The sequence below is a fragment of the Mytilus trossulus genome, chromosome 7, assembly GCF_036588685.1.
Source record: "Mytilus trossulus isolate FHL-02 chromosome 7, PNRI_Mtr1.1.1.hap1, whole genome shotgun sequence".
In the NCBI taxonomy this organism is placed as follows: domain Eukaryota; kingdom Metazoa; phylum Mollusca; class Bivalvia; order Mytilida; family Mytilidae; genus Mytilus; species Mytilus trossulus.
The window spans coordinates 64,421,768-64,447,145 of NC_086379.1; the positions used below are offsets into that span (position 1 = coordinate 64,421,768).

The 25,378-nt window shown below is 33.4% G+C and overlaps 2 protein-coding genes across 3 annotated transcripts; one reads left to right on the forward strand and one right to left on the reverse strand.

Annotated features, from left to right (window-relative positions):
* Positions 1-463: 463 nt before the first annotated feature.
* Positions 464-15,352, forward strand: LOC134725563 (ATP-sensitive inward rectifier potassium channel 12-like). 2 transcript variants are annotated; one of them, XM_063589491.1, is made up of 2 exons: positions 464-702; positions 14,008-15,352. In XM_063589491.1, exon 2 carries the CDS (start codon positions 14,047-14,049, stop codon positions 15,235-15,237), a length of 1,191 nt encoding a protein of 396 aa, XP_063445561.1. In that variant the 5' UTR covers positions 464-702; positions 14,008-14,046; the 3' UTR covers positions 15,238-15,352. The 2 variants fall into 2 exon arrangements, with proteins under 2 accessions (XP_063445561.1, XP_063445562.1); XM_063589492.1 differs by lacking the exon at positions 464-702 and adding an exon at positions 7,358-7,382.
* A 2,295-nt stretch (positions 15,353-17,647) lies between these two features.
* Positions 17,648-23,523, reverse strand: LOC134725564 (serrate RNA effector molecule homolog). The gene is made up of 3 exons (XM_063589493.1): positions 23,396-23,523; positions 20,963-21,889; positions 17,648-19,719 (listed from the first exon to the last, which is right to left on the reverse strand). Exons 2-3 carry the CDS (start codon positions 21,847-21,849, stop codon positions 19,473-19,475), a joined length of 1,134 nt encoding a protein of 377 aa, XP_063445563.1. The 5' UTR covers positions 21,850-21,889; positions 23,396-23,523; the 3' UTR covers positions 17,648-19,472.
* Positions 23,524-25,378: the final 1,855 nt, after the last annotated feature.

Below are 25,378 nucleotides of genomic sequence, written 5' to 3' on the forward strand. Positions count from 1 at the left end.
CAATTTGAACAATCAAAGACTTTTTGATAGTAAAATGACATTTTAATAAATATGACAAAGTTACGCTTATCTTCACATTTACTGATATTCCTGCAATATCTAAAACAATGACCATAACCGGATTTCAGTTACGCATATTTTTGCCAATTTTTCTGACATTATTGTTTTTTGTAGGGTGAAAGCCTAATTTTATTTTATATTATTTATTTCATTCAGCATTTACCATCTAAAAGAAATGATGCTTACTAATAGAAATTTCTCAACCACCCCAAAGTACGATTCAACGTCCCAAGTCAGACCAGCTGCCGTAATGACAAAATGCCTTTTGTGAAATGATATCTCAATAAGTTTCAGTATTTAGAATAAATTTCAAACCGTGTATTTTAATTATAATGTTTGGCCATTTAAACATAAAAAGCTAAAGTTGTCCATGCGATTAGTATTTGCTGAAGTTTACAACAGAACAAAGTACCTATATATGTTATATTTGATATTTGTTTATTTACATCTGAAATCGAGCAGTGGAAAGAATAGGACAAATAAGTTGTATTAAAAAGTATTGGGAGCGTATAAAATGAAATTTAATACACTATTTACATCTGTGGAGATATTTAAATAGTACAAACGTTTATAACCGTCACATGTTCCCATTCAAACTGATTTAAACTTCGTTGTTGACACTGAAAATATCTGTGATTTCAGGTAAGGAATGAATTTTGTTGTGTATTTCATATTTTTGCACTCATAATACAATATAAAGTCATCTTAAAAATAATTTCTCTAACGTGTTGATAAAAACGGGTTTATTTCGTGAAGTTTGCGTTATTTTTAAACATCCTCTTTGTTATAAACTGTTAGTATTTAGGAATATCCTTCCTTGTGAACCCTCGAGACATATATTACATTTTAGGAGCACAACCAAGGAACACAGCTAAAATATAAAACCTTTCCAACTTCTGGGTCTGCATAATTGTTAAAGTTAAAAAGCATGTTTTTATACCGCTGCGTTATAAATAATTTATTAAACACAGCCATTTTCAATATTTTTAAGTATAATTTACATTAACCTATATTTGTATGGACCATATAGTGTTCATATTTAGGTAAGGGAAAATATTGGTTTTGTTGTTATGTTAATGAGCCACGGTTAACAAAAGATGAATAGATTCGGAACTCATTATAACATAAAGAAAATTTTACGATAAAAGGGGAATAAACAAATCAGAATCCAGCGAATACCATTTGGACACAATAAGACATGCATCTAAATTAACCACGAAAAAGGGTTAAAAAAACAAAGTTAATGATTTTCTGCAGACAAAAAATAGAAAATGCATAGGTTTCCCAGAGGTTTAAGTTTAAAAAAAGGAAATTTGGTATGATTTTCCAAAATAAAATAATATCTACCAGAGAACATATGAAGGTGATGTACATAACTAGTACCCATACCGTATAATAAGCTAGAAAAGATCCAATGAAGACAAAATGTGAAATAATTCAAAAGCGAAAATACTGGCCAGTATTATATTTCCTATTTGGCGCATGTTTTATGTCGGTGTGAATCTAAACCGGACGGCTAGTGATTGCAAAGCACCGAAAGCAAACTCTTGCGAAGTGGATTAACCATGAAATATATTGTGGTTAATTTCAAATAGTTTCAAAAATTAAAGAATTAAAAAAAAAAACAGTAACTCAACTGAGATGAGCATTTTAACACAGCTGAAATACAAAACTAAACAAGTGATATAGTTATTCTGGTCATTAAAACGGACATTGCATAAGATGCACCTTTATGTGAATGCAGAACTTAGTTTATAAAGAGCAGCACGGCCTTGGATGTAGAGACTGACTTAATAATTTCATTCTTTAAATTAGCTTCCGTGTAATAGTTATGCACAACAACATTGGTGACTGCTTTGTCGGTTGATACAACAACACTATTTGCTTTGCAAATATTTTGAGTTAATTTTTAATTTTAGAAATGGTAGACTCTAGATGTTATACCTCCATTGATTTCCCCTTATAAGTCTTTGTTAAATTTGCACTTTTCGAAAATTGTCCAGGGTTTATCTTGGTTTCAAATAAAGAAATACTTGGCATGAGTAAAGTTTATCCTTTCCAGTCCTATAGACAAAATGTCCAGTAACATTATATTGCATATAAGAAAATAACCATCACTGGAAGTTAACCAATCAAATTTTTTTTACATCATGTTTACCTGCGTAAAAGCTTTAGTAACCATGAAACCTCTAAAATATTTCTATAGAAACATCATATGAAAAAAGCAATGGTGCTTTAAAACACCAAAGATATATGTTTATGAACAGATTTTTTTGACTGCAATGAAATTTAGGATTAATTTCCTACTACTGTCAAATTCAAAAGAATGGTTTTATCGATCCTTTTTCGTATGCAACCGGATGTGACGTACTAAGATTTTTGGTATTAATTTACATCTCTATGTTAACCTTCAAACTTGAGAGGTATACAGTTTTGAACTGTAAAGTAGTTATATGTACCATATAAGTTAATAAAATCCTAGATCTCTTAAAGAAATTGTTTAAGAACTGCATTTCACGATATGCATTGCTTACCTGGAATAGCAAATGGCGATAATGATGCGGGTACACTCATATAAAGCGAACTGAAAAAAATGTTGTCTTCCATTGTTTGAAATTATTTTATAATCTACGTTTTGGATATTTCATCCAGTTTTTTTAATAATATGGAAGTGGTTCACATCTTTATATTCCAGATTATCTTATAAGGAGAATCAAAACTTATAATTCAAAAATAGACTGACAAAATTATGTCAAAAACGAAATGAATGCTATATAAATATATATTTATTACATTTACAGTCTTGATGGAGATTTGTTTTCATACCCATAATACTACCACATTCACGCATTTTAACAGGTATGGCATCATTTTTGCACCGGAGAATTTTTTTTTAAAATGTGTACACTTTGTTTAATGTGATAGGTCCCATAGCCATCGTATCTATTACTTACTGTGTAAACTGGATATTTTAACTTCAAAGAACCGGATGTGTTTGGCTTATTTATTGTAACTTTGTCAATAATTTAGACTTTACAAAGTATGTTTTCTAATTGTGACGACAAACATTATATAACAACTGGTATTCCAAACGGGACTCTTATTATATGACTGAAGTAAATCGATTTTCCATGATCCCACGACGTCCACGTATTGTCCTCTTCCTTTGTCGTCGCATGTGTTCTGGAGTTCATTGTTTTACGTAGGCTTTACATTACCTTGTCATGTAAAGGAATGATTATGAATTAAGATCAGGAGGGAATTTCTCTTGAATCACGGAGACAATAACTTTGAAAAAAATGTACAGTTTTAGTAAAAAAACTAAAAAGCTATTTAAGAATATGAGCATAATTGTTACAACGCTGTCAATAAGGTTTATTAAAAACATCGAAGCGGTATCGGTACTGATTGGTTATTGTATGTGTCACGTTCAGTGGCAAATGTTTAAAGCATTTCCAGGACGAAATAATTAATATGCAAACAAATATACTAAAAAGTTGAAATCTGTAAGTTTTTTTTTAAGTTCATCCCCATAGTCCATATATGTCTGTATCTCCCTCGACCTGTATGTAACTAGACGTTCGGTGTATTTTACGAAGACACACATGCAACGTGAACGTTTTGTAGATATAAATTTGATTAAGGACTTAGCCTTTTTAATTAAATCGGAAATTCTTGTATCAACAACATATCATTTGTTAAAGAAAAATCTATGGATTTGAAATTGGAGATATTTTAAGACAAATCTATGAACGTTTTTCTCAGATTTATGTGCTGTCTATACAATTTCTGAAAGAATCCATTTATGTATATCATAAATTTGATTCTATATTTATTGTTGTAAACTTAAATGTGTATTCTACGATAGACACATACTACATTTACCATATGTCTCTGATTCTACTAGCCGAGGCTTAAATATTAATTGATACATAACTGGAATAATCAAATTCATTGTTGAAAAAAAATGAATTCGTGCTTAGAACAATGGTTAACAGCAGTTTGTTATTTTCCGTAGATTTGTGTGTAATTGTATCGACTTGATTATCAATATTATAGAAAAATACTATCATTAAAGTCCATAGGATTAATATTGTACTTATTAAATGACATTATAATATAGATGATAATCAATAACGTCACATACCTGATACAGGTACATGTAATAACTAATTACTCAGAGACGGATGTATATATTTACTATATGGATATATCACATGGCTTTCAGAAAGGTAATGTTTTGTCTTATTTTTTTATAGCTTAGTTTGATTTTATAAAATTAATAATAATTTGTGAGATTGGTTTTACATTAGAAACCAAAATCATCCTTTTAATTGAGAACGTATAGGTATGACATAGGCGGATTTAGAGGGTTTTCCAGGAGCCAGTCCCGCCCTCCCCCTTTTGTGGGAAAAAAATGGTTGATTAGATAGGGTATAACTTGCTCCGCCGCTGTATAAAAATAGATCTATGCATTTCTCATGAATTTCCAGAGCTCGAATTTAATGTAGGAATTATCAGACAAATGATTAATTGTAAGATAGTGTTTCCTTTTAAGTACAACAAATCTATACTATCTATTTGTCTTGGTCTGATAGAGTTCCTTGAAGTACGTATCGAATGCCCAGCAAATGAAATGTACATGATACTGCGGTTCGTACAAATTGCCTTCAAAATGATTTTTACGTAGTATATGTGTTGGAGATTATCCTAGGTCTTGGGCTTATAAAAACCGTTTTTAACCTTTACCACGAGTTATGTTGAAATTTCCCCCCCCCCCCCCCCCCCCCCCCCCGAACATAAAATCGGTGCGGAATTTGTGGTATCATATTTCAATATATATGTAATGTTTAAATTAGAATTTTTTAGGCAAAATATATCATTCAAATCCTACCAATGCCGATACACTGACTACAAAGGGATAGGGGTTTTCCATCGTGTGATTGATTGCATTGGCGGATCCAAAGGGGGGGGGGGGGGGTCTGGATGTTGGAACCCCCCTTTCTTTGGCCGATCAATGCATTTGAATGGGGACATATATAGTTGGACCCCCCCTTTTTTAAATTGGCTGGATCCGCCTCTTGATTGTATACTTAACAGTGATACTATCCAAATATTCCAACAATTTCTTTTACTTTTGCACGACACCTTTATTGAACAATCTTCACCGGGTACGGCGAGGTATTTGACATTTAAGAGCATAAAACCAAAACAGTCTTAATCATACAAAATCGGAGAAATCAGTGTTTTCAAGAGAAGATAAATGTGTTTATAAGTTTTGGAGCAGCGAGTTTTGTACTTCTACAATTGACTGAATTAATTATTGGACGTTTGGTCGCATTTTACTATATGTAGGAAGAAGAAAAACAATGACCACAAGCAGCTACAAAATAGTTTATATACTAAAAGAAAAAATGTATGTACATAGCAATCCTTGCAGTACAATTGATTTTGAGACAAATGGAAGGATAAACACAACTACAGCCAATATGGATAATTGTCAAAAAATTGCCATTATCATTTCTACACAAGAACAAAATGATACTATTGATATACTATTTATCACTCGTATTCCGGTCAGAGCTAACGTGATCACCACTGAAGCTGCTATACGAGTACGGGTCTAAGAATACCGGCGTTTTGCATTTGCGCCGATCTGCATTTCATTTGCGCCGATTTTTTCTTTCATTTGCGCCGATTTTTTTCTTCATTTGCGCCGATTTTTTTACAGGTAAATTACAGGTGAATATATATAAGAAGGTGTAGTATGAGTCCATCCAAGTCATGTTATTTTTCATTTATCATTTTAGATCTCTTCCATTAGCCATTTGTACAAATGTAATGAATTGTCAATCATAACATGTATATGAACTATTGTCCCCTGCTCACTACTGGTAGATGGGAGAAGGCCTACAAGATACACCTCCAGACTTTTTCCTTGACAGTACCCGTAGTTCTTTAACCTCTGTCTTTCGGACATCTGCCACATGTTTATGCTCGATCAGTGTTTTGACAATAGAATCCGTGGTGACTCTATGTTGTTATGCTTCAGGACACTAACCGTCCGATATGTATGGCCTTCGATGATTAAAAATTGACTCCTCGGCTCGTTTCAGTGTGTAGTATGTCCATTATGTTACAACGAAGTTCCAGAACAATATGAACAATATGAATCAAAATTAACTGAAACATAAATGAACAACAATTTTATCAATGATATAGTTACTACAGTACATGTACAAGTATTAACTTACCTGTATCTAATTAGGAGCAAATATAAAATCGGCGCAAATGAAAAAATGAAATCGGCGCAAATGAAAGAATGAAAATTTTCAAAATCGGCGCAAATGCCATACGCCCAAGAATACTAGTCTACAAGTCATTCATAAGTCAAGTTTTTTGTATAATGCAATTAATTCTAAATTCGATACATGATTTGATTACTAAAAACTAAAATCTTAAAAGATATGAATATCAGATCATCAATTTCCAATTTTGTTAAAATGATTGCTTTTCCAAGGCTAGGGAATTGCAATCGTTTTGATTTTAAATCAAAAAGGAAAGATAACAATAGGAAAGATTACGATATTTTTATAAATTCTCAAGGACCGTTACATACTCATATTTCAAGTGTTGTTTAAATTTAATTTAGTTTTCCTTTAAGAAAGTTGTATGTAATAATAATACTTTATTCAAACAATACAGCCTATATAGGATGCATAATAATTTTTATATGCACCAATAATAAAAAAAAAAATACAAAATATTATCGAGTTATAAGCATCAAGGTGTACATGATATATACAGTATATACAGCATTGTTTATCAAGCTTGTATAACTCATTGCCCTAGAAATAAAAATAGCTTATATCCATCGTCATGGAAATCATATATTTTATTGTTATTCCTGTGATGCGATTGATTTAAATCGGTAATAAATTTATCTGAGTAAAGGTGTTTAACAATCATAGAGACACCAAATATGGCAATTCTTGAAGGAGAGCATGTTTCAAGGAAAAGCAAAAATCTAAAAATTAAGTAAAAGATTATTGATTCTGATCAGATTTTAATCATCCAGAAAATTAAGATGAAAAGGTCACTGTAAAATCATCAATGAGAAAGAGAATGTTCTATTAAGGTGTTTGATCTTTCCACTTAAAGCGGAATTACCACCAGTTAATTCTCAATCAAGCTTAAGTTCCCTTACGACTATAAGATCTTAGATCGATTATTTCTAATTGACATATATACTGTAAAATCTGAATATTTCTAATTGTGGAATTATTTATAGATAATATTCCAGGTATGTGTTCAAGCTCAAGGTACGTACATTTTTACTTGACAGAAAACAGCAAATGCTGCTAGAATTTTATGATCTTTCTAAGATCTGTCTGACGACACTGTTGTAATGATTGATCTTGGGTTGTTCCACATTGACTCGATACGTACCTGTTTGATTGAGCCTGCCTTAAGCATTAGGCCACATTGCCTCGGGTACCTGTTTGATTGCGTCTGCCTTAAGCATTGGGTCACATTTAACGCGGGTACCTGTTTGATTGTGCTTGCCTTAAGCATTGTGTCACATTAAATCGGGTACCTGTTTGATTGAGCCTGCCTTAAGCATTGGGTCACATTCAACGCGGGTACCTGTTTGATTGCGCTTGCCTTCAGCATTGTGTCATATTAAATCGGGTACCTGTTTGCCTGAGCCTGCCTTGAGCATTTGGTCACATTAACTCTGTCACCTGTTTGATTGCACCTGTCTTAAGCATATATGTTTTAAAAATATAATAAGATGTGGTATAATTGCCTATGCAACAACCATCCATTAATGACCAACGGGCAAATATATGAACAATTACAGGTCACCGAACGGCCTTCAACATTGAGCGAAACAATATCATATAGTTAGGTTTAAAGGTCGTTGGATGACAAAATTTAAAACAGTTTTAAACAGGTTTTATATTGTTCATTTTTTTTCCTTATTAATCTTAGTAGGAATAATTAATGACTTTTGTGTAGAATAAGACTGGTTCATGATTGCAATATTCAGTATGTTACATGTATATCAATATAACATATTAGGTAATACCTGGAACGTTGTACCGGGAACCGGGATAGTGTCATATTAAAGTTACATTCACACATGTTACGCAATGTGCTTCAGCATTGCATCGTGTACACTATATTTGACTTACTCACACACACTGGGTCGCGTATTCGTTTGTTTTGCCCAATTCGAACAGTAAAAGATAATTTCTCAGCTTTGAAGGCACAAAGCATGACCGGTGTGAATTTTTTTTTCACATTTCAGTTGGAATTTCTTACAAAAATAGGCAAATTTTTAATTCAATGAATAAAACGGAAACATTGGTTGTAAATGATATTTGAAAAGAATGTAGTAATGTTCTTTTCGTTAAAATTAAATATTATAGTTTCATAATCAAAGCTACGTTATCCGTAAATATGTTTTGCTAGGAAATCCAAATAAGATAGTCTTAAAGCTGCATTTTAAAATTATTCACCTAAAAAGCCACTGTTTTTAAACCTTTGAAACATACAAACTTGAAGCCTTCAGGTGCATCATTACTCACGTAGCCCCTATGCACGTATATATTATATTGTCTATAGATATACAAACATGTAATTTGTCATTGTATTGTTAAAGGTTAGACTTGTTTGAAATTAAACATCCTTGGAATGTGAAATGCTCATTTATTTTATAGAAAAGAACATTTTATCGTAGCATACTAAGAGAGAAGTTCATTGGAAGTTCATGGAAATTTTAATAAGTGATGAAGCGCGCTGATATGCATATTTGCTGTACAATGCCTTAAACAGTATATGAAATAAATATAATTGAAGGAATATTTTTATGACATTTCGACAAAATCTGTCCAATAAGACATTGAGCAGCTAATATATAGAATCGTGCACGTGTAGTCACAGTGCAACTAATTGATATGAGAAGATGTGGTATGAGTGCCGATGTGACTACTTTCCATACAAGTCATAATTTATAAAAGTAAACAATCAGATGGCAAAGTACGGTCTTCAATACAGAGCGAACCCGAACAACACATCATAAAGGACCTCATAAATGATTTGTTGTAAACCCATTCAAACGGGGAAAACCAACGGTGTACTAAATCTATAAAAAATGAGAAACGAGAAACACCTATGAACCACATCAACAAACGATAACCACAGAACAAATCCGGTATTTTTTTATACCAGTACAACATGTGCACAACTTTCAAGCCACTCGACATTTTTTTAGCTTTGCATACTTACCAAACAACAGCTAGTTCTGATTGGTTGGCTATTGGTGCGGCTAAGAGGCATTGGCATTAGACTTGTTCCCGATCACAATATTCAGCATGTTACACATATACCAATATAAGGACCGAGACGTTACACGAGAGTATGGCTATTAGCTAATACCTGGACCGTAGTACCGGGAACCAGGCATGATACATTGGCATGAACTTGTTTGTATTATAAAATTTGGAACGCATCAGGAGGGGTAGTCTCGATGCACCATAGTTATCGTTCTTACAGCCAACAATAACCCATGCATATGGAGCGTCTGGATTATTGAGACTACAGGTAGGGTAGCAAAATCTGACAGTATAGGTATTCGAGCTCCGATTGATGGCTATATTGTTGGATCATTGAAGTATTTTAAAATATACTACTTCCATGGTTGGATAAACGCTGATATAAATCAACATTGATACATTTATTATTACGTATTTCCTTTGTTCTAATCTGTAAAACACGATTAGTTTAATTCACATTATTTCCTATGTATGATATGTATGGTGTTAATTGTAAAATCATATTACAGTCATTACATATAATATACGATAATGCCAGCTGTTTTTCTTCACTTATGCCTTTTTTTCGATGTTGCTTTTGATTGATAACCGAACGTATTTCGTATAAATACTCGGATTATCAAGTGCAAAATAGGATTTCTTTATCGCTTGTTATAAATTCATTTCTTAAAGGAATACTTATGAAAATATTTTTGAAAAACACAAATGAAAAATATGAAAAAAAATTGTCGCTAGAAATATATATAAGTAAAAAATCATTAATATCTATACACACGTACAGGGAAATTGTATTTGCAGTTGAAGATGAATAATTCTCCTGTAATTTATTCATCATCCAACATAACTTGCGTTAATCAGATGTTCAGTACTTAAGTACTTTGATTTGAATTATTACATTATACAATTTAGAAAACATTGGTCTAAAAAAAGTCTTGACTTTGAAAAAAAGTTCAACAAACCAACCAACACCTACATGTATAAATATCATCTATATTGTATATGTACCAACCGAAATGTTCTCTAGCATTCAATATTCAAGAGTCTACAGCTGCTACTCAAACTTTGTAAAACATGACCAGTGTCTGGGCAGAAAGTTGTTTTCCGTTCTCAATTTTATAATGTCAAAGAACATCTCGTCTTTTTTCTAAAACAAATCACCAGAATAAACCATATAAATATTCCGTGATATAGCACGGATGGTCTTGAATTATAGAATTTAAGTACTGGAGTTGTTTATAATCTGAATAACATGTTATAGTGCTCTTATTACTTGTCTTTGTACATTTTTAACCGTTTCTGTCTAGTCAAATTTTGGTAAAATCCTTTTAGCGTGGTTCGGTATTTATGCATCCCACCATTGTGTTATGGTATTATGGGTCATGTTTTTGTATTCTTGTCTATCAACTTCGCTATCGTGGTTTGTCTATATGTTATTTTGGTTTTTTGTTGTTGGCATTATTGTTTGTTTTTATAGGGATTGAGATTAAAACATAATGTCGAATGCTGTATCCCATTTCTTTACATTTTTACCTATTATGTCTTTCATTTACTCACACATTGCTGTCAATATAATAGAATTATCTGCGACAGCCTTACAAGTGAAGGATTCAGATAGCTATAGAACCAGGTTTAAACTACATTTGTTTACATTAGGAAATCCATATACCAGGAATATGACAATTGTTTTCCATTCGTCTGATGTTGCTATTTGATAAGAAATTGTCCGTTTTGATATTCCCTTGATGTCCAGTATTTCTCAAATCTCAAACCATAGACCATCTTTGCCCGAAATTCGTGCTATACATGCATCTTGAATGTTTTGTCATATTTGTTATTAAATGCTTATTCAATGCCACTCAAATATCCAGCTGTTACATAACAGAAATGACAAAACGAGAATGTCTCTAGTTCAAGTTTCCACAAAGTATCACTATATTCCTCACGTATTCCAGCTCCGTTCAAACACGGACACAGGAGCAACTTATCATCAAAACAAACAGACTTTTAGAGGATATGGAACAGCTGAATCGCAAAATATTAAATGTAAAACATCAAAATGACATTGTATTGGTAAAACAAATTTCAGAAAAATTGGAGTTGTTACGTTTGAAACAACAAGTACATTTTTGTTGCTGGAAAAGATAATAAAAAAAATGCCAACAAAATAATACTATTATATTTATGTGAAGTGTAAATCAAAGTAAAACAATCTATCTCTTGAAAGAGAAGCGAAAGATACTACGGTGGCAGAATGCGGCCATGAAAGATTTTTTTTTTATGTCGTTCCCTCAAGGTACTATGTCGTTCCCTCAATATGCTATGTCGTTCCCTCAAGATATTATGTTGTTCCCTCAAGATACTATGTCGTTCCCACAAGATAGTTATCTTGTTTCCTCAAGATGATATGTCGTTCCCTCAAGATATCATGTCGTTCCCTCAAGATATCATGTCGTTCCCTCAAGATACTATGATTTTCCCTCAAGATGATATGTCATTCCCTCAAGATGCTTTGTTGTTCCCTCAAGATAGTTATCCCGTTCTCTCAACATAGCAATATCAATACAATTTTAAAACTTTGTTGAGGGAACCACATAGTATCTTGAGGGAACGACATAACATCTTGAGGGAACAACGTAGCATCTTGAGGGAACGACATAACATCTTGAGGGAACGACAAAATATCTTGAGGGAACGACATATCATCTTGAGGGAACGACATAGTATCTTGAGGGAACGACATATTATCTTGAGGGAACGAGATAACTATCTTGAGGGAACGAGATAACTATCTTGTGGGAACGACATAGTATCTTGAGGGAATGAGATAACTATCTTATGGGAACGACATAGTATCTTGAGGGAACGACAAAGCATCTTGAGGGAACGAGATAGCTATCTTGTGGGAACGACATAGCATCTTGAGGGAACGACATTGTACCTTGAGGGAACGACATATTTTTTTTTTCTTTCATGACCGCATTCTGCCACCGTAAGATACGGTGGCAGAATGCGGCCATGAAAGAAAAAAAAATTATGTCGTTCCCTCAAGGTACTATGTCGTTCCCTCAAGATGCTATGTCGTTCCCACAAGATAGCTATCTTGTTCCCTCAAGATACTATGTCGTTCCCACAAGAAAGTTATCTCGTCCCCTCAACATAGCAATTTCAATACAAAGATGATATGTCGTTCCCTCAAAATACTATGTCGTTCCCTCAAGATGGTATGTTGTTCCCTCAAGATACTATGTCGTTCCCACAAGATAGCTATCTCGTTCCCTCAAGATGATATGTCGTTTCCTCAAGATATCATGTCGTTCCCTCAAGATATTATGTCGTTCCCTCAAGATACAATGTTTTCCTCTCAAGATGATATGTCGTTCCCTCAAGATGCTATGTTGTTCCCTCAAGATAGTTATCTCGTTCCCTCAACATAGCAATATCAATGGAATTTTAAAACTATGTTGAGGGAACCACAAAGTATCTTGAGGGAACGACATAACATCTTGAGGGAACAACATAGTATCTTGAGGGAACGATATATCATCTTGAGGGAACAACATAACATCTTGAGGGAACGACATATTATCTTGAGGGAACGAGATAACTATCTTGAGGGAACGAGATAACTATCTTGAGGGAACGAGATAACTATCTTGTGGGAACGACATAGTATCTTGTGGGAACGACATAGCATCTTTATTGAACGACATTGTATCTTGAGTGAACGACATATTATCTTGAGGGAACGAGATAACTATCTTGAGGGAACGAGATAATCATCTTGTGGGAACGACATAGTATCTGGAGGGAACGAGATAACTATCTTGTGGGAACGACATAGTATCTTGAGGGAACGAGATAATTATCTTGTGGGAACGACATAGTATCTGGAGGGAACGACATAGCATCTTGAGGTAACGAGATAGCTATCTTGTGGGAACGACATAGCATCTTGAGGGAACGACATAGTACCTTGAGGGAACGACATAAAAAAAAATTCTTTCATGGCCGCATTCTGCCACCGTAGAAAGATACCAAAGGGAATTAAAACTGTAAAGTTGAAAATAAACTAATAAACATGGCTGAAAAAAGATCAACAAACAACAGTTTACAAAACACATAATTGAAAACTAAAGACTGAGCAACACGCACACCATCAAAAACTAGGGGTGATCTCAGGTGCTCCGAAAGGATCATAAAGATTTACTTAGTTAATAGACGTAAAAGCATAAGTTGAACATTTGGTGTTTAATATATACGAAAATCCCGGGCTTGAAGTCATAAAACTTTGCTCAATGCTCGGAGCACAAAAACCATGCTCGAAACATTAAATCTAGTATTTTGATTGGTTGATTTTGGAGTATGAGTACAAAAAACTGACTGGTGATAAATTAGAGGTAGGGAAGATACTCGTTGAAAATTTTATCCTCTAAATCAGTGTCCAATGGTAATTTTATATCGTTAAGTTGTTTCTTTATTCATTTTCCGTTTTTGAAGAAAATATTTATCTATTGGTAAACAAAAATCACTGACGATATAAAATTAAAACACATAAAAGCAGGGCAAAATAAATTCAGAAAAATCTGATTTTGAATTTTTGTTTCAGGTTATACATTGCACTGGACATAGCTGATACGTGTAAAAGATGATGAGCAGAATGCATCTACGAGATAGAGGGAAATTACAAAGGAAGCCCTCAGAAAGACTTGTCGACAAAAATTGCCGCACACATATTTCGGCCAAAGGCATTAGAGGTTGGCGAAAACAGTATATGTTTGACTTTTTCACCACCATGGTAGATATAAGATGGCGTTGGAACATATTGATATTTGTTGGCGGATTTGTAGTCACGTGGTTGATATTTGCAATTTTCTATTGGATAATAGGATTTTTCAATGGAGATTACGAAGACGACAACAGTGATCTACACAAACCTTGTATTAAGAATTTGCGTTCATTTTTATCAGCATATTTATTTTCAATTGAAACACAAAGTACTATAGGGTATGGGTTTTATTATGTTACAGAGGAATGTCTGATGGCTTACACATGTGTTCTTCTGCAATCTATTCTCGGAGCAGCGTTACAAGCTGCATTGGCGGGCCTGGTAGTTGCCAAAGTAAGGCGAGGAAGGAAAGATAATAACACAATCATTTTTAGTAGTAATGCATGTATTTTAGCCGATGGTTTACAATTGAAATTAGTGTTTAGAGTAGCAGATACTAGAAAAATTCATGCAATTAATGTCAATGTTAAAGGATATTTGTTTCGGAAAATAGTATCAGAAGAAGGAAAAAATATTCCTATCAAACAAGAAATTGTGAATTTTAATGTGGAAGGAGGTTGTAAAGGTTTATACTTGGCATGGCCCCAACAAATTGTTCACACTATAGATGAAAAATCGCCATTTTGGAATCTCTCTAAAGAAGATTTACAACAAGAAAACTTTGAACTTATAATTGTATTTTTTGGTGAAGTAGCCACTGTTGGGAGGCCTTTTGAAACAGATGTATCTTATTTAGCATGGGATATAAAATGGGGGTATAAATTTCAGGCTATGGAACATAAAATTGACAACGAAATGGACAGATTTTCTGTGGACATTGGAAATTTTAATAAAGTTGTCCCAGTATCTACCCCAACATGCAATGCTAAAGACCTCAAACTTGCAATGTCGAGGAATAGTTTAGAATTACCAGATTATATACGTGAAAATATGAAACAATCAAAACCTAGCCCTTTATTTAGTCGACAAAACAGTGTTGCGGATAAATATTTAGACGCCCCAGTCTCGGGCTTCAATGAAACAGATCAGTTCTCTGCTTTACCACAATAAGTTTTGAAACATACAAATGACATAATACTTACCCTTCGATATTGCCTAATGTAAATACATTTTCCATTCTTTCATTCAATCTGGTTTTATATTCGTTTTTAAGCATATTTTTCTTTCATTGCATGAATTTATTAAGTTTTGAAATTTTTATATACATAATAATATACATATATGAAAATAAAATTGAGTAAAGGTATATTAATTTTTGTTTTATAACATCAACAATTAAACTCTTACTGGTTTTATCTGACCTATACGTTTCTATGAATATGATTGCCTGATTAAAAGCGGTGCATTACAAAGAAATAAAAGACACTTGACCAAGATAAACCCCTTTTAAATTGTATAGAGTTTAAACGGAACACCTGATCATGTCTTGTCACGGTCAATTTCTCCATTCCATTGCCTATTATTTACAAACTATAATCCCAACTAAAACTTGTTTCACTGCATAAATAAAAACATAGAATAGATACCAAAATACACTGTAAAAATAATAAAATGATAAAATATGATTTTCATTTGGACTATGATCTTCATCTTCGCTAGCCAAGAGTTACGATACACTCCCGCTATCTCCCTTGGCGGATTGAGTTGAAATTTCGGAGACACAAGGTAAGGATTTGTATTGGTTGCAGTCAAAACTCGCTGCATCCAATGAAAAAGCGCCTATAACATGATCACGTGTAAATGTATAAAGTGTTTGTAAACAATTACCACGTGTTTATTGTGCAACAAGTCTTTACATCCCTAAACATACGACTATATTTAGTGACACAACTTGAAGGGTTTTAATCAACCAATAGAAGTTCCTGTGTATGTTTCATGCACAAATGCATGAATGTTGACATATATTTTCATTTCCGGCTTTACCAAGTGTGTCGAATCTACCGTGTTTTTACCTCCAAATTGAAGAGTTCAAGTGCTACCATTGGTCAAGAATAATGTATTCGGAATGGGCGTGATTTTTATCTTCTGATAGATGGCGCAATATTGTTATCACAAATGTTGGCTTAATCCGCCAAGGGTGAAGAGAGCGGGAGTGGATCGTAACCCTTGGCTAGCGAAGATGATGATCTTTGACATTTCATCTCCATAATCGCGAACGTTTAAGCAATCAACAATCGATCAATGAGACAACTACAAATGTATCTACCAAAGTTAAACTGAAGTTCATGAAAGCAATATAAGCAACCGTACGGTCTTCAACAATGAGAAAAAGCCAAACCGTTTAGTCGGCTTTAAAAGATTTCCGACATGTAAAAATATGAAAAAAATCAATTGAAAAAACTAACGGCTTAATTTATAACATGTTATAACAGTTTACGAAGTACAAGTATGACAGACGTGAAGAACGACAACAACTGAACTATATGAACCTGACTTGTATGGGTTAAAACATGTTTATAAGCACTCAACCCTTCTCTTAGCCTGGAACAGTGTCAGTTGAAAAGGGATTACTTCATCAGATCGATCGATACAAGGTAGAAAATTACCAAACAAAATCACAGACCGGAAGTTACAGGGTATTTAAATGAATGCCTCACCCCTAGATCTAACAACAAAAAAGACATTTAGAACATATCTGAGAGTGCTCGCAATAATGAATTTTACTTGCAAACCAAATCTATGGAAAATTAGGTAAATATTTTTAGTAATTCGTTCATTAATACCGGTATCATACACTTAATTTCATATCATAGGTTCTCTTCTTTCACGAAAGCAGAGCATCTCTTATCGTCATATATTTGTTGGGTGATCATTATACTGAAATATAAGAAGATTTGAGAAGCTCAATAATGAGACAAAAATCCACAAGAGACCGAATGACGTGAATGCTACCAAAACGCATTCGTCATAGCAAGCTATAAGGCATCGACAAGACAAACTATAACACGATTTTAAAAACGATGAAACCAACGTACCGATTTATATACATACCACTAAACAAAAATCAAAATACAATATACAGCAACAAGTGACTACAGAAAAACAGACTTTTGGCATAGAGGAAGCACGATTCAGAATATGTTTGCAGGAGCTTAACCCTTCCCAACAAGGGGCAGTGGTGTAAAGCACAGCATTACAAAAAAATCAGTTGAAAAGGACTCGACATTCAGATCAATATACTGAAACACAACTATAACAAAAAGACTACAGACACACACTCTTAATCTGAGTGTATTCGCAGTTATTGAAAGCTAGTTCAAAGCCAATTACAACATCTAAAAAAATCATGTAACAAAGACAAAATATCTATAAGTACACATGTCTCCTGGTCTTTAACATGTATGAAATACTTTTCACTGGGCGTTAAGCGAACAACAATTCGTCAACTACACGTAATCAATCAACCAAAGAACTGTAATTCAAATTTAATGTTTCTACTTGAGAAAATAAGAAATGCATGTACAATTAATTACTTTAATAAAAACAAATATATCACAGTCGTGCTAAAAATGAAAGACTTGTATTTCCTTTGGATTTAAACAAAAACCACTTTTCTGGTAGGTATTCTGAAAATGTGAAAAGTGAAGTAAAAAACATTGAGAACAAGACATTCTCATATTGATAAACAATGCAAGAAAGTGTGTCTAGTGTGTTAAAATGACACAAAAGGACGGTCTTTTCCGTAATATAAACAACCAATATTTGAAGCTGTAAATAGACAGTAAATGGTATTAAACCAGACTTTGAATTTAGTATTTGAACCCTGTGCTTTTTTAATAATGAGAATTTGTGTTGTATTAAAAATCAAATTCTTACAGGTTAACAACATTCCTATAAATCGTGAATCTTAAGTACCCATTAAATTGAATTAGTATGTGCGTAGTTGTAAATAACAAGGAAGCATAACTTTTTTTAAAGTTATAAAATATGATCAGTAAAAAGGATTTCTGTAAAATTCGAATAAGTTATTGAATACCATTTTGTATCACAGCGATATCCATTATATTTTCTATGACAAAACTAAAGAAAAATTAGGTATTTCTGTCCATTTTTCATAGATATATTTCTCTCAAAAAATTGTGTTGTATTTGTAATCAAAATAAATGACTCCGGCTCGACTGACTTGATGTATTTTTGAGTTTAAATTGCACTTCTGTTTTTTTTTAAAGTTGCTGTGTAAGGGTTTTCATTATATGCCTAAAAAAAATTAAGAGATCAATTCCAAATGAATTGTTTCAAATGGATATATCGGGCTACCAGTAATTTAAAAATAACTATTGAATGAAACAAAAGGTAACTCTATACATGTATAGAAATAATCTAAAATAGATATTTTATAGCTCAAGCTTTATAGTTACAGCGTAGACACAATTTATTTATGTGAACCTTAAAGCGCACCATACAACCATTAATAATAAAACATTGGCATATTATCATGGAATTGAAGTTCATTTATATTATTAGTTCCAAATTAAAGAAATATTTTTAGATATTATTTCTGCTGGAAGACATATAAGTACATAGAATATTTGTTCAAACAAGAACATATATTCTAGCATTATTGGTAAAAAAATGTTATAGGAGCAATTTTTGTTAGCAGGAGCCCGTCGACAATACACTTTATGATAATGACAATATCTGTCAGGGTTAATCCACCAATTTCTACATAAGAAAACACCTGTACCAAGTCAGAAATATGACAGTCGTTGTCCATTCGTTTGATGTACTTGAGATTTTGATTTTGCCATTTTGCCATTTTGCCATTTGATTAGAGACTTTTAATTGTTATTTTACTTTTCACAGAGTGATCATGTGAATCATATTGTAATGACATAAAAGCTTTCTATGGAATATCTTTCTGACTTTTCGAAGATCGTGATGTGTATTGTGCTAATACAGAATCTACAGAACCAATACTGATATTTGATTGGTCAGAATGGCATACTAACTATGGAATATCTTTCTGACTTTTCGAAGATCGTGATGTGTATTGTGCTAATACAGAATCTACAGAACCAATACTGATATTTGATTGGTCAGAATGGCATACTAACTATGGAATATCTTTCTGACTTTTCGAAGATCGTGATGTGTATTGTGCTAATACAGAATCTACAGAACCAATACTGATATTTGATTGGTCAGAATGGCATACTAACTATGGAATATCTTTCTGACTTTTCGAAGATCGTGATGTGTATTGTGCTAATACAGAATCTACAGAACCAATACTGATATTTGATTGGTCAGAATGGCATACTAACTATGGAATATCTTTCTGACTTTTAAGATCGTGATGTGTATTGTGCTAATACAGAATCTACAGAACCAATACTGATATTTGATTGGTCAGAATCTGGTTCTTCATTTTGACTATTATGTAAATGTGATGCATTTGCACTAGATTCATACATGGATGACATTATCTGCGAATTCTTATTTCCGGGTCTTTCTTGTTCATTTCGTAAAGAGTTTAAAACTTTTTTCTTTTTCTTTCTGCGTTTAGTCTTCTTCTCGGCGGTACTGTTAACACTGAAAAAGAACCAAAAGTGCTAAAAATGTCTAGAGTATTGTTCACCATGCAATTTTACAATTTAAGAAAAGAATAAACCGTCAGCAAAAAATTATCTAAAATTACAGAAAATAATGGAAAATTTGATAAAAAACAGGTTATCTTTAAACACATATAAATAGCTGGTGATACAAATCATCGCCTTCCGATTACAACTCGGCAATATTTGGCACGCTATCATCGTTAACTCCGCAACATTATGCATGTATAATACGCCTGTCCTAAGTCAGGAGCCTGTAATTCTGTTGTTGTAATTTGCTTTTGTATAACACTAAATTACATATTTGTTTCACTTTCATTTTTGTACATAAATTAGGCCATTAGTTTTCTCGTTTGAATTTCGGGGCCTTTTAAAGCTGACTATATGCAGTATGGGTCATTGTTGAAGGCCATATGGAGAACTATATTTGTTAATTTCTTTGTCATTTGGTTTCTTCTGGAGAGTTATCTCACTGGCAATCATACCACATCTTCTTTTTTTTATATTTATAGCAAGTATTCATAAAAAATAAATAAAAACAAAGACATTAACCTTACATGTATAAAGATATCATTTTTTCTTATATATAACAATGAGGGGGATACTTTAAAGTGTTTTATTTAGCGGACGGAGTTAAAATTTCACGACATCAATGACCGACCCTTTTCCTGTTTCAGTTGGGTTTTTTCATACTGCCAGTAAATCAGATCATAAACTTCCATTAAGATAATGTTTTCATGAAAACGACATCACATTCAAAAGGTATATATATGTCATACATGTACTTATCCTGGATAGCCCCTGAAAACATCAGAGGTAATGTGATTCTATCATCACGTGCACAATTACTCAAAGTCCTTAGTTGCGTCACAGCCGACATCATTTTGTTGGTTTAGTCATGTTATTAGCCTTGACTTTACTACAACTAGATCTGGAATCGTGTGACATGTAGGGATTTTCATACTCAGGATCGACACAAATTGTAAGATGAATGACCATGTTATGTGCATTTGGAATAGACAGAAAAAAATATATGGTTGTAAAGTGAATTAGGCGTGCCAGAAAGTGTTGCGCAACACAATTTTATTTGAGCGAGGAGAGTTTTTCTTAAAATTCATGAAATCATCTACTTTGAGAGAGTTGTCAACTTTAAAGTGTGATACTTTTTCTCAATTATTCTTACTTTAAAAGAACTTCAAGGTTAAATTTTTGTTTATTTTTACCTGTGTTTTTCTATTTCCACTGGACTACTGTTCTCTGTTTCTATTTTTTCACTATGTTTGTTTCTTTCCGTTTTTTTGGTACTTTCACATTCCGAATTTTGGGCGGATTTTGTGTGCTGATCAATCTCGAATAGAGATTCAGAAACCAATGTTTTACTTGTCACTGTTTCGTTATCTGATAGTTTTTCTTTCTGGTTTCTTTTCTTGCCTCGTTTTTTCTTCCTCCTAAACTCTTGCAGAGCTTCATAAGATTTCTCCACTTCATAGTGATTTATGCTTGCGTCGTTTGAATCTTCATCGAATGAGTCAGAGTTAACTGGCCTGAGGTTACGACTCCTAGGGGACGAAATCATATCAAACTTTCGCTCAATACTTCCTGTCAACGATCTTCTCAGTTCAGATTCGCTGGCCGTACCATCCGTCTCTGATTCGAGTTTAACTTCTGTTTTGGGGACGACATGAGGAATATTGTCCATCCTATCTCGTGCTGTGGCTAAACCAGTATGTCTGGATTTTGAATTATTTTCACTTTGAGTTTCTTTCACCCTTTCACCTTTTAAACTCCCAGACCTACTTCTGTCCGAATGTAAGCGGCGAGCTGAACCCATCGGTGATAAATGCATTTCTAAGTCAGGAGAAATAAACGGTTTCCAATGAAACCTTAGTAAACAACCAAATAAAAGCAAAATAAATGCTATTCCCAAGATTATAATTCCAACAACATGTAGAGCACCGTATTTCGGGAACGCATTGTCTTCTGCGAAAGCTACAAATGTAATTGTAAAGCCCGGTATCATCATTGGTATGGCAAATGTTATCATACAGGGTCCAATCATAGATTTGATTTGATCACACCAATACTTCTTTTTTTCATCTTCTGTTGACATTGTTTTCAAATTTATAATTATGTCTGATGTTACTGGTTACCTGTTTAGAAATCAAACATTTACTAGATCAATAGGGAGAAAGGCGACTTCCAGTAAGTATATAACATGGTTCTAAGAACTCATTGGTAATCAATGAAGCCTGGTATAGCGAAGATAATTAATTTATATTGTTTCTCTCATTTTTACAAGACTTATTGATAATCAATTACGTATTCTTCTTTTACCTTGAAAAGTTATTGTTTCATTTCCCACCAGGGTCAGATATTTACCTTTGATCACGAAATAAATCACGGTACTAATCTACAAGGCTGAATAAGTAAGTCATAAAGGGAATGACTTTTTGTCAAACTTTTGACTTCCAAAAGTATGTTTATGCACTTTAGAGCCATTTATTGATAAGCTGGCTCGAGAGTTCATATAGTCATGAAATACAAAAAGTTTTTGAGTAATTTCTACCTTATCATCATTCCAACTAGGTTCTGTTACAATAGCGTATGAACATTTATGAAAGAAGAACGTCAGTGTGGCCCAATAAGGATTGTTCACGTATATAAGTGTTTTTGAGAATTTAACCTACATCGATGGATTCAATGATAGTGTCAATACTGTATGTGTGTGGTCTTAAGCTTGTTGTAACACGAAAAATGTAAAAATACTGAGTGACGATAGAAACGCAACACCTATTTAAATTTTCCATTTACCAACAAATCTTCCCTGGAAGTTTCTAATCATTAATAGATTTTATAATTTACAGATATAATAATTCATAAAATACAGATTTTATATCCAAGCTTTAGTTTCAAAGATCTGAATACTAACTCCCCTCTCCTTTCTGTTTCAAAGACCTTTCGGAGTCCTCGGGTTTAGTCTAACTGGAACACACTTCAAACATTTGACGGCTGAAATTTCATAAGTTCATATCTTATAAGCATAACAAGAACAGAAAGTTGTCAGATCCTTGTAAGAGAGTACAGGATCTATATTTTGATCCGACTGAAATTCCTTATATCAAGCATTATACAAACATGTCTCTGTGATTAACCCCTCTATCAAAAGTTATTTTACCGTTATGCCTTTTGAAGAAAGCTCCTAAACGGTTTTGCTAAACTGGTTGGGTATCATGTGTAACTATAATCAAATGTTTGAAGACTGCCTTTCAAAATGTTTTTGTTTGTCACTCAAAAAGCTACCATTGGGAATTAAGAATGTGATACTAGTTTGCTACATTTCTTACTACACTCAGTATATATTTTTAGATTACTTATAAAAAGGTCTCAAAACAAGCTTACTTTTTCAAATTGCAAAAACTTTTTCGTACTCATTTGAGAGTTTATTTTTGTTTTTCTAATTTTTGTAAACTTAAAGATTTGATAAAAAGAAAATGGTGAGGAAAGGTTGAAAACCCTGTATAAAATGACCCCAACATCTAACACTAACTGTTTCACGACACTTAAAATATCGTTACAGAAAGTGTATGTTATTGAGGTTATCACTATTACTTTAACAGTCTTCCACTTCCAGTAAGAAAATTTATTACACTACTTACCGATAAATGTCAACAATATACGTTATGTCAGCCATGTTTCGTGTAATAGTTTAAAGTATATTTATTGAATGTAAAATTTAAATATCTCCGACAAAAAACCAGCGAAGCATACTGTAACTGTCATTAAAAGAAAGACTACTCTATAATCATAAGTTTGCTTGGTAATAATAAATTCCTCGCCAACGTCGGCCTGCTTTGGTATAAAGATTTCATTCGACATTTTCACTGAATAAAAACAAGATGTTCACAACTTTCTCTATTATACATTGAACTTCGAAACTGCCACACTTAATAAGTATAAACAATTCTTATAATGATAAATCGATTTTAGTTCTATGCAAAATACATATATACTGATCCTGTCAACGCATCATATTCCCCCTTTAGCATGAAATGCTTACCATATCAACGAATCAGATATACTCTACAGCAGAAAATAATGACTCTGTCAATGCATCAGATTTCACTTGTACTAGGAAATGCTTTCCCTATAAATGTACGAGTTATCTCTTACAGCTGGGTAATACTTGCCCGACAATGCATCAAATATCATTTAGAATAAGTAATGCTTACCCTGTCACCACACCAGATATCACTAACAACAGGAAATTCCGATCCTGTCAACGCATCACATATCCATTATATCAGGGAATTCCAATCCTGTCAATGCATCAGGTATCACTAACGACAGGGAATGATAACCTTGTCAACGCATCAAAAATCACTTACAGGCGGAAATGCTTACCCATGCCAATGCATCAGTTTAACTAAGATTCAGTTATCACTTAGAACAGGAAATGCATAAGCTGTCAGCGCATTTTATATCGCTTACAGGTGGAAATGCATCAGATATATAAAATACAGAAGGAAATTCATACCATGTCAACTCATCAGATATCACTAATAGCAAGAAATAATAACCCTGTCAACGCATCAGATATCACTAACAGCAAGAAATGCTTACCCTGTCAACGCATCAGATATCACTAACAGCTAGAAATGCTTACCCTGTCAACTCATCAGATGTCACTAACAGCAAGAAATGCTTACCCTGTCAACGCATCAGATATCACTAACAACAAGAAATGCTTACCCTGTCAACTCATCAGATATCACTAACAGCAAGGAATGCTTACCCTATCAACGCATAAGATATCACTAACAGCAAGAAATAATAACCCTGTCAACGCATCAGATATCACTAACAGCAAGAAATGCTTACCCTATCAACGCATAAGATATCACTAACAACCGGAATGTTTACCCTGTCAACGCATCAGATATCACTGACAACAGGAATGTTTACCCTATCAACGTATCAGATATCACTAACAACAGGACATGCTTACCCTGTCAACGCATCACATATCACTAACAGCAAGAAATTCTTATCCTGTCAACGCATCAGATATCGCTTTAATACAGTAGAAAATTGCTTACTCAGTCAATACACCAGATATCACTTACAGCAGGAAATGATTACACTGTCAATGCATCAGATATCACTAACAGCAGGAAATGATTACCCTGTCAACGCATCAGATATCACTAACAACAGGAAATGCTTATCCTGTCAATGCATCAAATATCACTAACAGCAAGAAATGCTTACCCTGTCAACGCATCAGATATCACTTACAACAGGAAATGCTTACCCTGTCAACGCATCAGATATCACTAACAGCAAGAAATGCTTACCCTGTCAACTCATCAGATATCACTAACAGCAAGAAATGCTAACCCTATCAACGCATCGGATATCACTAACAACCGGAATGTTTATCCTGTCAACGCATCAGATATCGCAAACAGTAGAAAATTGCTTACTCAGTCAATACACCAGATATCACTTACAACAGGAAATGATTACACTGTCAATGCATCAGATATCTCTAACAGCAGGAAATGATTACAGTGTCAATGCATCAGATATCACTTACAGCAGGAAATGATTACCCTGTCAACGCATCAGATATCACTAAC